Source organism: Macrobrachium nipponense, chromosome 24 (genome assembly GCF_015104395.2).
Source record: "Macrobrachium nipponense isolate FS-2020 chromosome 24, ASM1510439v2, whole genome shotgun sequence".
NCBI classification, from domain to species: Eukaryota; Metazoa; Arthropoda; class Malacostraca; order Decapoda; family Palaemonidae; genus Macrobrachium; species Macrobrachium nipponense.
In genome coordinates, this window is record NC_061091.1 from 65037585 (window position 1) to 65053785 (window position 16201).

Sequence of the window (16201 nt, forward strand, 5' to 3'; positions counted from 1 at the left end):
AGATATATATATATATATATAAATATATATCATATATATATATATATATATATTATATATGATATATGTATATATTTATAGATATATATATATATATATATTTTATATATATATATATATATATATATATATATATATATATATATATATATATATATATATATATATATATATATATATATATATATATAATGGTATATATATTTGTGCGTGTATACATATATGGGTGTTATATGTGTGTGTGTCTATCTATCTATCTCTCGTTGTGTATATATACTCTATATATCTTATATATATATAGATAATATAATGTATATATTTGTATTTTGTATATATATCTATATCTCTCTAATATATAATATATATTTCATATCTATTAATTATTATATATATTATATATATAATATAAATATAAATATATAATTATATATCTCTATTCTATCTCTTATATCTATATATATATAATATCTTATCTTATATATCTATTATTATATAATGTATATATTATTGTGCGTGTATATATATATATGTGTATATATGGTGTGGTGTATATATATATATATATATATATATATATATATATATATATAATTATTTCCTTAATGTGGATGGCACAGAATCAGTCAAAAAACTGAAAATAACACATTTTTGGGAAACAAGCCCAAAGATGTTTCCCCATATCTACTGTAACTGATTTCCAGCTCCTGGTGCAATGATGTACCCCAAGTTCTTCACAACTTTAAATTTATCATACGGTAAGTGATAACAACAGGGAAAAATCAAACATTTTATTTACACCTTAATACAATGAGGATTTTACCTCCTTTTCTATCATTCACTTTGGGGAAAAGGCAAAGCAACTCGTGCATTGTACAAGATAAAAATAGAAAATAATACGTAATTAAAGCAGTTCTATTGACTATTTGACACCGAACTTCTCTTTGCCACACATGGATGAGGTCAAACTACAGGGTGTATCCTTCACTCACACAGTTCAAAGAGAGAGCTCTAATCACAATATGAATAGTCACATAATTCTGCTGGTACTACTGCATTTTGAAGAGAGTTTGTTCAGTTGGAAAAAAAAAATCTTTTAAATACCACATCAAGTTCATTTTTAACATAATGACTCTGAATTACTACCTTTGGTACTGAATATACAAAGATGAAATAAGCAAATTACAAATAACACAGAATGAATTCATTCAAAATTTAAACAAATTAAAATCAAATTTGCCACAAAAGGTATTTCAAACTTACCCCCAATTACTATATTGTCAATTATCATTTCTGACACATATACTATATTGTAGGCTTAGTACATCTCTAACCTATAAATATTATAAATTGACAAATATCCATCAAAGAATATACTTTCAAGGCAAAAAGCAAAAATAATTGAATATTTAGATATAAAATAACAACAGCAAAAATAAATTCTTTTTTGTGCATGTCTAAAATATTCCAAGTTTCTTTATTTTAAGAAACAATCTTTTGTGCTTCATGACATGAAAATTATATATATTTTTAATTATTTTATATTGGAGAGAATAGTTACTAGTACAGCACAAACATAGAACCCTATGGAAAAGGTATAGAAACTTCAAAACTTAGTAATATTCATAATTTGGAGGATCATTTCATCAACTGCTCAAACTCTTAACAGTCATGCTCCGATATAATGCTTTATTTATGTTGACCAGAAAAAGGAATTCAATAACAACAGGCTATGTTGGAGGAAACCTATACACTGACTAGTTAGAATTCATTTGAAATGAAGGTGGAAGATTTGGAACAAGGTAGTAATATTTCGTGTCAACATTCTTCACAGAGAATGTAGTACAGCGACTCCTTTCATTATAATCTAGGACTCCCAAAATCAGTTATATAAAATATTTAATCTCATATTACTATCTCATCTGTATTGTAATAATGGAAGTGAAAGCTACTGGAAATATGATTCTGCACTGAGTACATTTGCTACTATTTACAGTAAATAGTGTGGCTTCACATCCCTATGTTATTAAAAAATTTACAATATTAACAGTCTGCAATACACAAATATCTACAACTTTCCTAAGGGTCCATTCACTATGTTAGCTTGGAAGACAACCATCTAGCATCAAAACTTAAATCAAATTTAAGCAACCAACCACATCAGCTTTGTTACTTGTACGCTTCTTGTAAAAATTCAACTCAAAGGGTGAGTGACCAAAAGATGAGCTTAACTTCTCTTTGGCTTACAAGAATAATTACACTAACAGTAAAATGTTAAGACAATTTCTTCATCATGAACTAACGAAAGGATATCACAAAACTCAACCAGCTTATACACGCCAAACCTAACCTAATCCAGGAGTATGTCAGAAGATCAAATATTTTGTCATGTATTCCACAAAAGACATCAGATTTTATGAAAAAATTATTTGAGCACTAATGATAATTTTTACTGTGTATAAAACTGGCATGGATCCAGTAAAACAAGGAAATCATTGTCTATAGTAATTCAAAGGTAGCCTAAAAGTCAGAAGAAATACAAATTGCCACATTGGTATATGTATCTGTGTAATTCATCCCTGATATTCATAGATTCCATATCCAAAGACTCAGTCATTTCTTATTTTCTATCTCCTTTTCAAGGTATTTTTTCTCAGATACACAAATTGCTATACTGTAACTGAGCGCTGCACAACATTAGTGTATACTTCTTTCATGAATTACATAAGTTAACAAATAAGTTTTAATTTTTAAATGAATTACAAAAGTTAACAAATAAGTTTCAATTTTAAAATACTCCTCACACTAAATTCATGGGACAAGAAAAAAACACTGAATAAAATTACATCTTTCTTTGAAAATCTGTGGGTTGCAGCTGATTAAGGAAGGGCCTGATGATGGCAAAGGACCAGTTGAATCCAAAATATAACTTTCTACTTCGTTGACAATTCAATGACTTCCATAACTTATTGCACTTATCTTGCACACAGTTGTGACTGGTTTTCAAGTATATCACATTTAACATATAAATATCAAACACTATTTAACAAGATTGTTCTAACTGTATATGTTCTCTATATCTTCTTTGGAAATAAGCTTACTTCTCTGAATATTTTTGGATGGTTTTATCTTCAGCTCTTGCTAAGTATCTTCTTAAATGAATCCTTATCTCATGTGTTACACATCAACTTTATTAACCAGTAGAACTTACAACAGCAGTCAACAGGGTACAAATGTAACCAACAGTTTAATGCACAGTCATTGAGGTAAGTGATGGCCTTCAAAAACAAAAGGAAAACCTTAGCATTTCTCAAGTTGCATCGCTGGTCTATCATATCTTCAGTTCACGTTGGCATTCTGTTCTTCATGGTGATTGGCAAAGTGAAATCTGAGAGATGACTTTCGAGATGCCCTGTAGGGACATTTTGGACATGCAAAGGGCTTCTCGCCAGTGTGCCTTCGTATATGAGCATTCAAGTTTCCCTTGAGAGAGAAAGCAGCCACACAGTAGGGGCACTTATGAGGCCTTTCACCAGTGTGTACTAATCGGTGCTGCTCTAGGTGGGCCTTGTTTGGTGTGACATATGAACACTGATAACAGCGATAAATCTTGTAGCCTTCAGTTCCTTCTCCTTCAAGGTACATCTGCAGGAGAGAAAAAATGCTTTAAGTGAGGAGACAACAAGAGTAGTAATTTACCTTATGTAATTTAGTTACTTATAAAGAAATAAAATTAAGGCCTACACGTCAGTTTTACTCTTTGACTACTATGTCCTGCAGATAACTTAAATTTTCCAAATGGTCCTGAGACTTTTTACAGGAAGGGCCCATGACACATACAGTCAAATGCCCTCATCTAGTTCATGCTTGACAGTAAATGTGCAAAAGGAAGAATATAATAGGACTCAGAGGAGACAGACATAGGAGGGAACTTCCAAAATTCGTGAGGGGAGGAAAATAAAGATGCCAAATTCAGCGTTTGCGTGTTGACAATTCCAACAGAATAACTAGATCAAGTATTAATTTGCACCTTTCAAGCTGAAATAGCCAGGTCAGGTCACAGGAAAATTATTCCATCTGAAATAGTCAGGTCAAGTCACAGGAAAATTAACTAAAAAAAATGTTCATGTGACTATGGATCAATATTAAAATTCACAGTACACAGATGAAAGATTAGGCAAAAAAGGCAACAAATCTAAAAAAAAAAATATCAAGTCTCTGCTTATGTCATGAATAGCTTACTTCATACAAAGATTATCAATCCACCTTTTAATCATAAATACCACATCAAACTAATGATAACTAACAAACATTTCACAGTTGAGTACTGATATTAATAACCGAATCTTTATATGATAAGAAATTTTGCTTGACTGCTATACACTCCCAAGCTGCTAAGTCCCATGACACAACCAACCAGAAACTTTCCCTCTTTACTGCCGACCTTTGGAATGATCTCCCTGGCTCAGTTCTCCCTTATTTCTACAATCTCCCATCCTATGACAGGCCTAGGATCTCTGCTCCTTTTCTTTCCACTTTCGTCATGATTGTTCCTTTTCGTCAGATCTCACTCATTTACTTTTAGCCTCCTTCCTATATGTCTATCAGATCTGGGTTTGATAAGGGTAGGAGGATGCCTACCCACTTGACCTCTGAATTAGAAATACATTATTTGACATGGGAAATGGTGAATATTTTACATGCTGTTATCTTGACCTCACCGATAAGGCATTTGCTTATGTTAAATCATCAAAAGAAGAGCAGATGGAACTTTGTTCAGAGACAAACTCTTAAATGAGAAGAAAACAAAAGGACCTTCATTTATTTTCATTCTTTCTGAGAGGATTTAATAAAATAGGTTTTTCCTACGTCAAAACCTGTTTTCCTAATGGTTCCCTCTAATGATGGTACAGTTAATGGTATTCACTGCTTGTTAATATCTACTTTACGTACATACAGTACATTGGAAATATAAAACTATTTCTGATAAAACAGAACTGAATTGTAACAGACAGATCATTACAATGTTATTACTATTTTGTTAAAATATCCTGTATCACAGCATTATACCGCAGAAGGATAATATACTACTCACCCAAGATGTAGCTAGTTTCAAGATATTTTGGGATACAATGCAAAGATTATAATGTACATAGTAATTGACATAGTCTCCAACAGCCCACAGCAATACATTGGCAGCATCGCTAAGCTGCATAAAGTTACCATGATCAAATTTAAAATTAATTTGCTATTGAAACTATTTTCATCAGCAGTCAAAATGCACTGATGAAAATTTCTTTCTTACTTTCCCTATAAAATTCTATTCCATTTCCACTTAAGTTACTGGTCCAAATGCTCTGGAATTAACATTTTATTATCATCCATAATATTTTACACACACACATATCCATTGAAAAAGGCTGAAGATTACTCAACTATGTACTGTCACAGCTACAATTTGTGAAAGAGGTAGTGGCCACATGCTAGTTTGCCTACATTTCTAACTTTTCATAATCTCAACAAAAATTGGCCAATCCAATACTTTTCATCAAACTTATGAGCAAATCTTAATCACCAATGGAAGTTCAGAATATATATAATTTTCTTTACAAACATTTGACCTTTATTTCAACGTCTCAATAATTTTCACAGATTATTGCAACAAGGTTGCAGTTTGTCACCATAACAGTTTTCAAGGTATATTGCAGATTAGTCAGCTGACTTTTTAAGTCATCCTTCAAGGTACAGAATTTGAATTATAGAAAATTAGGATATACCAGACATCTTGACTGAAAAGGTGCTAATACATAATGCCTTTATGTCAACTATTGCAACATTGAAAAATGTCACATGAATTCAATTCTATCCATACAATCTGTCCCTAGAATGTTAAGAATCTTATAAGTCAAATGTTTAAATAATCATTTATCACTTCTCCACCCTCCTGCCCCTCCTCGCAAGGAAAGAAGCTTCACCAAAAATAAAAAATAAAAAATAATAAAAGTCAAATATCAGTGTGGCCATTGATTATGGCATGAAAATCATACTCACGACTAACATTGCCAAAATCCTCTGCAGTAATCACAATACCATTATACAGTGGTATTAGCGTTCTCTGGATTCGCGGACTCACATATTCGTGGATTTTCTCTCTGGAACATTTTTCCACATTATTCACAGAAAATGTGCCTATTCGTGGTATTTTTCTATGAGAAATATCCACAAATTCCTGGGTTTTTTTTAGCAATTTCATCATAAAATACACTTTTTGTGATAAAACTATTATAAAAACCAGATATAAACATTTTTAGTGGGATTTTCTTGAGTTTTAACTAACAAAATAGGAGGTTTAAAGCATTTTTATTGAAGGGGTTCCAACTATTTGCGGGTTCTAACTATTCACGGGGTCTGGTACCCAACCCCCACGAGTACGAGGGACCACTGTATTACGTATTCAATAAAATCAACTCTAAAACAAAATGTCCCCCACCAAAGCACTTACATCCTTGATATTCGAAAGCCAGTTTCTTTAATGTCTTTGCTACTGGGAGGATACCGAAGACTGATGGGTATTGAAGGGTTACAAATAATTAAGGGTGAGAAAGGTAATTATAGTCTGAACCATCTCAAATGTTATTTAGTCTAATTTACCTCTATGTGTATATTCATAAAGGCACAGCAACAAAGCCTTTAAATATCTTTTCATATATCAATGTACAGTATTTGAGAAAATTTGTAATTTAGTCTACTGAAAAAGTGATTTAGTCTACTGAAAAAGTAACTAAGTAACATATAAAACACTACAAACCATAAACACTTGGCAATGCATATTGTACAGTTCTTTATTCCTGAATCTGTGATGGTCAAAATACTGCATAAATTCACTTTGTAATAAAAAATGATTATCAAGTTTTAATTTGCAGTTTCTTACATATTTTTACTTCCCGTTTTCTCGCAACTATTTCACATTCTTTCCCTAAGAAAAAACCATGGAAAATAACATTCAATAACTATGTTCAATCGACAGCTTTTGGTGTTATTCAGTAAGTAGCAACAATCTGTATCTCCAAGGGTATGTAACCTTTCAAAGAAGGGTACTACAAACAGCAAAGTAAAATGGAAAAAAAGAAATGCATAATTGTCAATTATGGCACATCTGAACCACACTTATCACCAAACCTGATCTATATTACTGACTGCTGAGCAATGGCCCATGCTGATATAAATATGGCCAACATAAATCGAACATCTTGAGTACGTAATGACACAAGTTGATTAAAGCACTCACTGACTGAGTGCCTTCACAGTGGTTACTGTGGGATAAAACTTAAATGAATCATCCAGTCCATTCTTGCACCACTAATGCATAGAGCTATGCAGCAGCACTCATATTTTTTTTATTGATGAATGTTTAACTTGTATGAACTAGCCTGCGTACTGGGGCTATTTCTTGAAAAGGCTGCTGTCACAAAACCTTAAGTGGCTTATGAGAAAGTATAAACTCTGAAAATTTGGTCTTTAGTGACCTGCATACGTATATAGGTAAGCCTGAAAGGAGTCGCAAACAGAAAAACAATTCTATGCCCATCACTCCAAGTAAACTTAGTTTATGGTTATCAGTATATGTATAACCATCAGGGGTAATCTCACAAACATACAGTGCTACCTAACAGAGGTTACAAAACATCACTAATGAAAGATACTTTAAAATCTCTGGAAGTTATACTTACATCCAACGTTTTGTTTATGTCGCCTTCCCTTGGTCATCACTTGAGTGGTGTCGGAGAATATGGCACTGAAGGGAATATAGCTGGATGGCACGATAGTCGCACTTCGTACAAGCATACGGCTTCTCTCCGGTGTGAGTCCTCATGTGGGTCTTCATATTGCCCTTCTGGGAGAATGAAGCTTGGCAATAGGGGCATGAGAAGGGCCTTTCCTTTGTGTGAACGAGCAAGTGACTCTTCATGTGGATCTTCTTGGCAGTGGCATAAGGACAGTAGGGACAATGGTGTACCTTAGCAGTCGCATCTCTCCCAGTCACATCCTGAGGCAATGATTCATATTCAGTTTGAGGCACAAATATTTTTTTTAAGGACACACTGGAATTCATCTAGCAGGTTAAAGGGATTATCAGATACAGATTTGTTTCCTTTCATTAATACTGACACAACCTAAGGCAAAATCAGAGTGTATAAAACTTAAAATACCTCAACAATTCTCAAAAGTAGAACTCTCGTCTCATCTTTTCATTAGTGAAAATTATTAATATTCATAAGAGTAACTTCACCTCTATCAAACTGCGTGGTTTTTATTAAGCAACAGTAATTTCTGAGCAGCAATAAAGAAGATTAGGAAAAAGGGAACATGGGAAGCTGAAGGGTTAATACCAAATTCCACAGCACAAATGCTAATACAAATTACTCTTGAAAAACTGACGCATGAAATGATTTTCCCAATAATAAACATTTTAAAAGCACATGGAAATAACCACCGTATAAAACCTGAGCAAAGATCTAATGGTTTGCTAGAGGTTTCTGAGTTATGAATCAAAAGTTGGTTAGACGTTCACTTGTTGCTTTCATTCCATAATAGCAAGCACCTATAGTATTCTGCATCTTCTGAGGTAGCAAAAAAATCAATTAGGCTTCCTATTAGGATGAAACAAGAAAACATAACTAACCAATTTCATATTTAACATATCTTAATTATCATTCAACAACTTATGAGTAAAACACATTTTTACTGTCCTTTGCTTATATGGTAACTCATTCTATTATTTTAAGAAGTTTAACAACCAACTTACCTTCAGATACTGAAGCACATTCTGTCTGTCTGCCTGTCTTTCTATTTGTTAGCTTATAAATCATACACCCCTGGCATCCTCGGGTTAAAGTTTGGTAAAAAATTAGTGAAATAATGAAAAATCAATTATATATACAAAACTCACTTGTTTCCAAAGATACAAAAAGAAAGTCTTCAATTTTCAATAAAAACAAATAAAAGGATTACATTTTCTGCTTACTAAACATGAAAACTTGCAACAATTTTATTCAAATCTTAAGTACATTATAAATACAGTTTACAATAAACAGCATCTCCTTTACATATTTCCTAGTTTAAGTTGCAGTAAACATTTCGGTGACACATATTACACTGTGGTCCCCTTTTCTGCTTCTCCAGTGGCTACAAGATAACTGGTAACCAGTGGGCTTCTCGGTACCAGTGCATAACTAATTTGATCATTTCACAAAACTGCTATATAAATGACAACAGTTTTTAAAGAACAGAACAGGCTACCTCATTCAATAGACCAATGAGTTATGACCACGCATGTTTTCTTACTTTCTTTTCATTGCTTCAAATCTAGAAAGCTTTCGGTGAATACAACAAATAGGCCTTGCAATCATGAAAACTCACTTGTTTATCTATTGAAATATCTTGTGGTACCATCTTACGTTTGAAAACCACGATTGCATAAAACAAAATTTACACTGATCCTAACTCAAAAATGACTGACTACAGGCTATGGGACAAGATTCAATCACACTGTCACGACTAAGAACGTAGACTGGCTAGGTCCATGAGGCAACAGCTACTAAGTCTGAGTAAGTGTAAGTTACATTTTACCTTTTCTATTCGAAAAGGCATCATATCTGTTGCATCAGCTCTTTTGTGTTTTCCATTACCAGAAACCCTGAGAATAATTTCCTGCACAAAGATAATTATGGTTTGAAGTGGGTATTCATCAACAACAATCTTTACAATTTCAGAAGTTTTAAAATAACTCTTCAGTGGTTATCACCTTTGATGCATTTCAAAACAGCATAAATATATTGGTCAGATAAATTTTAAAGATTATTAAAGTACTACATAAACTCTATGGTTCAATATTGGTTCAGAAAATAGTCGTCCTGCTGTGAAAATGAGCATAAACCATCTTTTCTATAATTTTAAGATTGACCGTGTTTAAAAGCATAGAAAATTATGACACTTTTACTTGACATTTGAAGACTTATCTAATCTTTACTAGATATCCAATCATTTGAAATTAATTGAGTGACGACTTGTGATTGATAAATTACCTTCTTTTTCAAAATCAAAATTCATAATCTGATCACTAGAAGTGTTGATATACGTGTGGTTCATAGTTACGCGAGAGTATTAAACAAGATTGATTCAAAATTCTTAATTCAACTGGTTAACATTCTTTTGGTGGCAGCATATGGAATGCTTAAGTAAAGCAGAGGCCCATCCATGCTCTTTAAACTGAGTAAAATAACTAAATAAGGTAACTATGAGCTTCAGCTGAAATCCAAGACACTGTAGTTTAGTGATGAAGCCAGAGATACAAAGAGGAACACCGCTAACAATTTCCAAGTAAGATACATTACTAGATATTCTGATTACTTCCACTCGAAGAGTGGCTTAGTAAATGCCTCTGAAGGGTGGCCTTTCGAAATGCTCGATACGGGCACTTCGTACATGCAAACGGCCTCTCTCCTGTGTGCCTGCGCATGTGCACATTCAGATTGCCTTTCTGGGTAAAGGAAGCTGGACAACATGGGCAGATGAACGGCTTTGCCCCAGGGTGCATCAGCACATGGCAACGAAGTTTCATCTCGGATGTTGTTGTGAAAGAGCACGAAGGACAGTAATAAGTTTGGCTGCTCTTCTGAGGGTTCACGCTTCCGGCCTGCAAAGAAAAGATGTACATAATTAGATATGCCCACAAAGGACTTTATGTTGAAAGGGCAATTTCACAGAATTCCAGCTGATATCAAGCACTAATGTACCTTATAAACACATTTACCAAATTGAGATGTGTATATAGTTTGGCATCACATTTATAACCATGGTAGCAACCTGCAAATCTCCCAACTTTAAATTCAGTTCATACATATTTTCCAGATGTTAAATTTAACAACAATAGAAATAGTATATGGCTGAAAAACCTCTCCTCAGGTTTACGGAATCGAAGGAGATGAAATCCCACAGGAGATAATGCAAAGTGAAGATTTTTATTAAATACCACATAGTACTTCCAGCAATATACACAAAAAGACAATGTCATAAGGAAGACATTCCATTACAATAAATCACTTGAGATTAAATCTGTGCTGCTCCAAATGAACCCTAAATAGTTCAACTTACTGATAAAAGTTTTTAATGCCCTTGCTTGCCATAGTTTCTACAAAAAGAAAAAAAAGACAGTGACACCTATGATGCTTTACAAAGAGTTGGCCTTTAATTTGCAAAAATTAAGCTCAGCAGAACTCAAGTCATATAACTGAGATATGTAAACACAGTGACACACGAATAATTACAATGACATGGAAAAAGTAGGAAGAAGAGGACCTCAAAATCTGACAGAGGGATTATAACAATTATTGTTTTAATCCACTTCAATCTGTTCATTGTTACTGCGGTCATGTTTGTCGTCACATATTTATGACAAGACTAACCAATCTAAGACAATGAAATTACACAAACACAAACAACACATCTTTTTATTTAGAACTTTTCTTTTTATTAGTTTCATTATGACAAATGTATGAGCATACCCACCATAACATCTTCCATAGTAACAGCAGTACTGTACAGAACATTTTTTTTTTTTGGAAACAGCATTTAAAAAAAATAGAACCTTAAACGCTTATTTAGAAAATGGATGTTAAAGCTGACCACCGGGTCATGACTTAATCCTAGGATAGGATGAACAGCAGCTTATTGAATTTTATATGCACTTACAAAATTCAGATGTATTTCAAACTGAACTGAAAGAGCCCCATTCCCACTGTTAGCAGAAATGTAATGTATTCACATTCTTACAAACTTAAAAAGATTCCATGAGTGAAGCATAGGTGCTGCCTGGTAGTTCTGCTACTTAAAAAAATAAATAAAAAAAATAAAAAATAAAGAATAACCCTTCATTTGTCATGGGGAGAATCACAAAAATCTGAGACATAATTTCCATTAATTAAAGTGGATTGGACTGATGAATAATTGAAATGATTGACATGAGTCCAAAACTACAATATATACATTGGACAGCAAAGTCTAGCAGGTGCAACAAAATTATGAGTCTGATTTGTTTAGGGTCAAAAAGAAGGGTCCTTTTGATGGCCATCAAGTCTAGTAAAATTTAAAAGTTACACTTCTCTTCTCTTCTTTTGGGAAATTTTACAAAAATACCTTTAGACTCAATTACCAGTACTGCAAATGTATAAATAAATGAAGTTACCAGTTCTGACACAATAATTATTCTTTTAACTACCTCTCCCTCCAAGAATTTCAAGAATTTTTTCATTTTTAATTCAATTAAATCTAAAGTTTGTGTGGATCTTAATCTAAATTAAAGCTTATATATTTCTCTTAAACATTGGTACGAATTACATAAATCTTCGTTACCAACTGTGCAAAATAACCAAAAGTGTGCCACCCCATTCCAACACAAAAGCAAAGTAATTGAAACATGAATATAGTTTACCTTAGACTTTTGTAACAATGTCGAGCAAGGATAACCCAAAAATGAAGTATTTTCTTTGAGAAACCAGAGGCAATATTATTTTCATTTTTAAAGAGAATTTGCTCTTTTGACTAAATACAGAGATTTCCTTACGCTCTGTGAACATCCACCCACGACTTTTGAACTTCACTAACTCTTCTTCCTGTAGCTTTGAATCGTTAAAACTGCTCTTTACAATCTTCATAATCAATCATTAATATAATATACCATGGTATGTAAGTCAATGGGAAGAGATTTAAAGGTAGAGATAATACACAAGAATTCCAATTGTATATATCATCAAAATAGCGGGAGGAGGAAACTCAGCATGATGAACATGACAAGTTGTATGTATGTGGATTTACTTCGGCGGGTATAATGCTATGATACTGAAAAATATTTATCAATTGCTCTTTTGAAACTTTCTGAAGGTAAATGATCATATATATATATATATATATTATATATATATATATATATATATATATATATATATATATATGTATAAATGTATCTATATATATATATTTATATATATATATATTATGTATATATATATATATATATATATATATATATGAGAATATTTACATGCTTTCACTTCATGTGCATACTGAGGAGGTATAGTTAATGAAATTCCATACAAGAAAGAACATTACCTTATTTGTTCACCAGATGGCGTCTCAGCATGTGCCTCTTGATAACATGCAGTTGAGTGGATCGGTAAGGACACAACGAACATGCGAACGGTTTCTCCCCAGTGTGTATGCGCATGTGCGTGTTCATGTTCGCTTTCTGCGAGAACCGCGACGGGCAATAGGGACAGAGAAACGGCTTTTCTCCCGTATGGATCAGAATGTGCTGCCTTAGCTTTGCCTTGTGCAGCGAGGAGTAAGAGCAAAATGTGCACTGGAATGTTTTGACACTGATACCCCCTTCCAGAACTTCCAGGCGAGGCTCCACATTGTGAACCTGCGGAAGAGGAAACGGGGCTTTTAAATGGAGCGTTCGAGTGACTCGACTTCATGAATCTAGAAGCAACATTCTGACTCATTCCTTTACTCATGGCTTACCTCATTTGCATTCTCATTATTAATCTTAAGAAATAGGAGTACAGCTACAAAACATTCATATTTTACAACTCTTTCAGACCCTTTCCACTTCACTAAATCAAATTTTCCCAAATGTATAGATTATGTTGATTATTTCTTAATCTTTACTTAAATCATCAAGTGATGTAGTATTACTTTACATGTACTGGGTGAATCACTAAAATTACCTTTGAGTATTATTCTTGCACTGGAGTTCCTAGGATTAAGAGATAAGTTTCTTCAATGCTTTTGGTTTACAGGCAGTCCCCGGTTATCGGCAGGGGTTCTGTTCCTGGGGGTGTGCTGATAACCGAAACTCAGCGCTTTATGGCGCCAGTAACTGGTTATCGGCACCATAAGCACCCTTATGGCGCCAATAGCTGGAACTCGGCCCATTATGGTGTTATAAATCGTCGATTTTATGGTGCTAGACAAGCCCCATAAAAGTGGATCGCCAATAACCGAGTACGCCGATAATCAGGGACTGCCTGTATTTGTTTTCCCCCAAAAAATACACACACACATATATGTATATATAATGTGTGTAGTCAGTGATGGTTCCAGAAAAAAAAATGCCTGTGTGGTCGGAGATGATTCCAGAATAAACTGCCTAACAGTCATTGGCACATATTATTTGTAACTGTTGAATCATAGATACGCTCTTCTATTAAAAAAAAAAAAACACTTCAAGAATCATTAGCCACTTCCAGGACCTACAAAAAGGGTTCAACAGCAGTATGTCAAATCCCATGAACATAATGCACCATTCACCTTAACTGCACTTGTCAGCTTCCGAAGTATTAGTTCCCTTCTTTCATAAAAAAAAAAAAAAAAAAATCTCCCATCTGATTAGCCCTTTGTAAGTCTTTCTCTCAAAATATCTTTCACCTCCTTTTGGCCTCCTCCATTCTCCCTACACGACCAATCCCTTTCAAAACCTTATGATATATCTTTTTATTTGCTTGTATATAGTGTTTTTACGTTGCATGAACCAGTAGTTATTCAGCAACGGGACCGATGGCTTTAAGTGACTTTTGAACCGCGTTGAGAGTAAACTTCTATCACAAGAAATACACATCTCTCACCCCTCAATGGAATGCCCGAGAATCGAACTCGCTGTCACCAAGGTGGCAGGCCAACACCATACCGACCATGCCACTGAGGCGCTGATATATCCTTTTGACTATTCTAACAATTTATCTCTGCAGCTTCAAACCCTCCTCTATTTTCCACTCAATCTCCCAAATTCAATATCATAAAAGATAGTTAGCTCAACAGTGCCTTCAAACATGCTAACCTCAGCTTCCAAGAAAACTATGGTTCTCTTCCCAATCCTTTGTACACACTCTGCTGCCTTTATGGCTCCACCTAATGTGTGAATTTCCACTTCTCTCATCCTGCAATCCTCAAGCATATTTCCTCCATAATACCTATAAAACCAACTGCTTCCATTTTTCCTCCATCATTGTCCTCATTCCTACTTTCCATTTAACCTCAAAATATTATTTGTACTTACATTTATACTCTCCCCTTTCTCCACTTGAGAAAAAAAATTGAAATTCATTTGTGTCCGCAGTTTGTAATCACTGTGCCAAATAGGTACCAAATCATCTACAAACGTGAACCAATCCACACTCCACTCATGGACTGTTTTTCTATCCAAAAACTTTGTGTTTTGTCTGGTTTTCACCTCTTATTATGTATACTATATCTGTAAAGATGTTAGTCTTGAAGGCTTGCCAAAACTTATTTTCAGCAAAACAGTTACTCACTATTACATATTCTAATACTACTTGTTTTCCTCTCTTAATAGAAACCTCTTATTGCTCTCAATGGCTGATCTACCCTATCATTTCTCCTCACCACTCTCCACTTTGCCTCTACTGATTCTTTCATAATCTAGGTCCATTTGTACCATATTCCTTCCTATTCCTTTTTACCTTCCAATTTCTCACACAACTGTTTTAAGAAAAAAAATGATCCACACATCCTCTTCCTTGTCTAAAACATTATTGTTCTTTTTCTATCATAGCTTCTGTTATCTGTCTTACTTTCCCAATCAAAATCCTACTGTTCACTTCCCCTGGTATAGGTACTAAGTGATCGTCATGCCCCATGAAAGTATAAAAATAAAAGGTGACCCAGTTACTTCCGTCACCTTTACTTTGTGCAACGGATCAATTTATCCTCTGCACTATCCAGCCTGAAATTAAGTTTTTACTATGACACAAACACATGTGAACCTTTGGTAGAGGCAAACGGAGTGAATAGATTTTCTCGCTGACACCTTTACAGTCTGATCTAGCACGAGAGCAGTGTGAACAGTAATGAGATGCAACGAAGCCCAAAAAGAAAACAAAAATAATAAGGATATGTTGCTGTTGATTGGACAATGCCAGATCTCCCTGGCTCTTAAACTAGTTCAGGGGTCGGCAACCTCCGGCCCTGGAAGGATTTCAGTCTGGCCCACCAAATTAACACTTGGACACTAATTATCTAACAGTTGTTACCTAGTTTAAGGCATTGAGTGATCCTTATAGTAAACTGGATGTCACGGCCCTCCTACAATCCTACAAGCCACTGCATAGCTGCCTGGCCCGCTCTC

General features: G+C 34.0%; 1 protein-coding gene across 8 annotated transcripts in view; it reads right to left on the reverse strand.

Moving 5' to 3' along the window:
• LOC135205701 (adult enhancer factor 1-like) overlaps positions 1 to 16201 on the reverse strand; it is a 271537-nt gene that overhangs the window by 19595 nt on the left and 235741 nt on the right. The window contains exons 6-7 of one of the 8 annotated variants that reach the window (XM_064236691.1): positions 7728 to 8044; positions 3510 to 3642 (exon numbers count right to left, since the gene is read on the reverse strand). The exons of 4 other annotated variants lie outside the window; for them this stretch is intronic. In XM_064236691.1, coding sequence (XP_064092761.1) covers positions 7742 to 8044 — 303 coding nt within the window. In that variant the 3' untranslated portion in view covers positions 3510 to 3642; positions 7728 to 7741. Of the gene's footprint in view, positions 1 to 774; positions 3643 to 7727; positions 8045 to 9032; positions 10694 to 13164; positions 13478 to 16201 lie in introns of those variants that run through there. 3 more of the 8 variants (XM_064236684.1, XM_064236689.1, XM_064236690.1) reach the window with 3 other exon arrangements.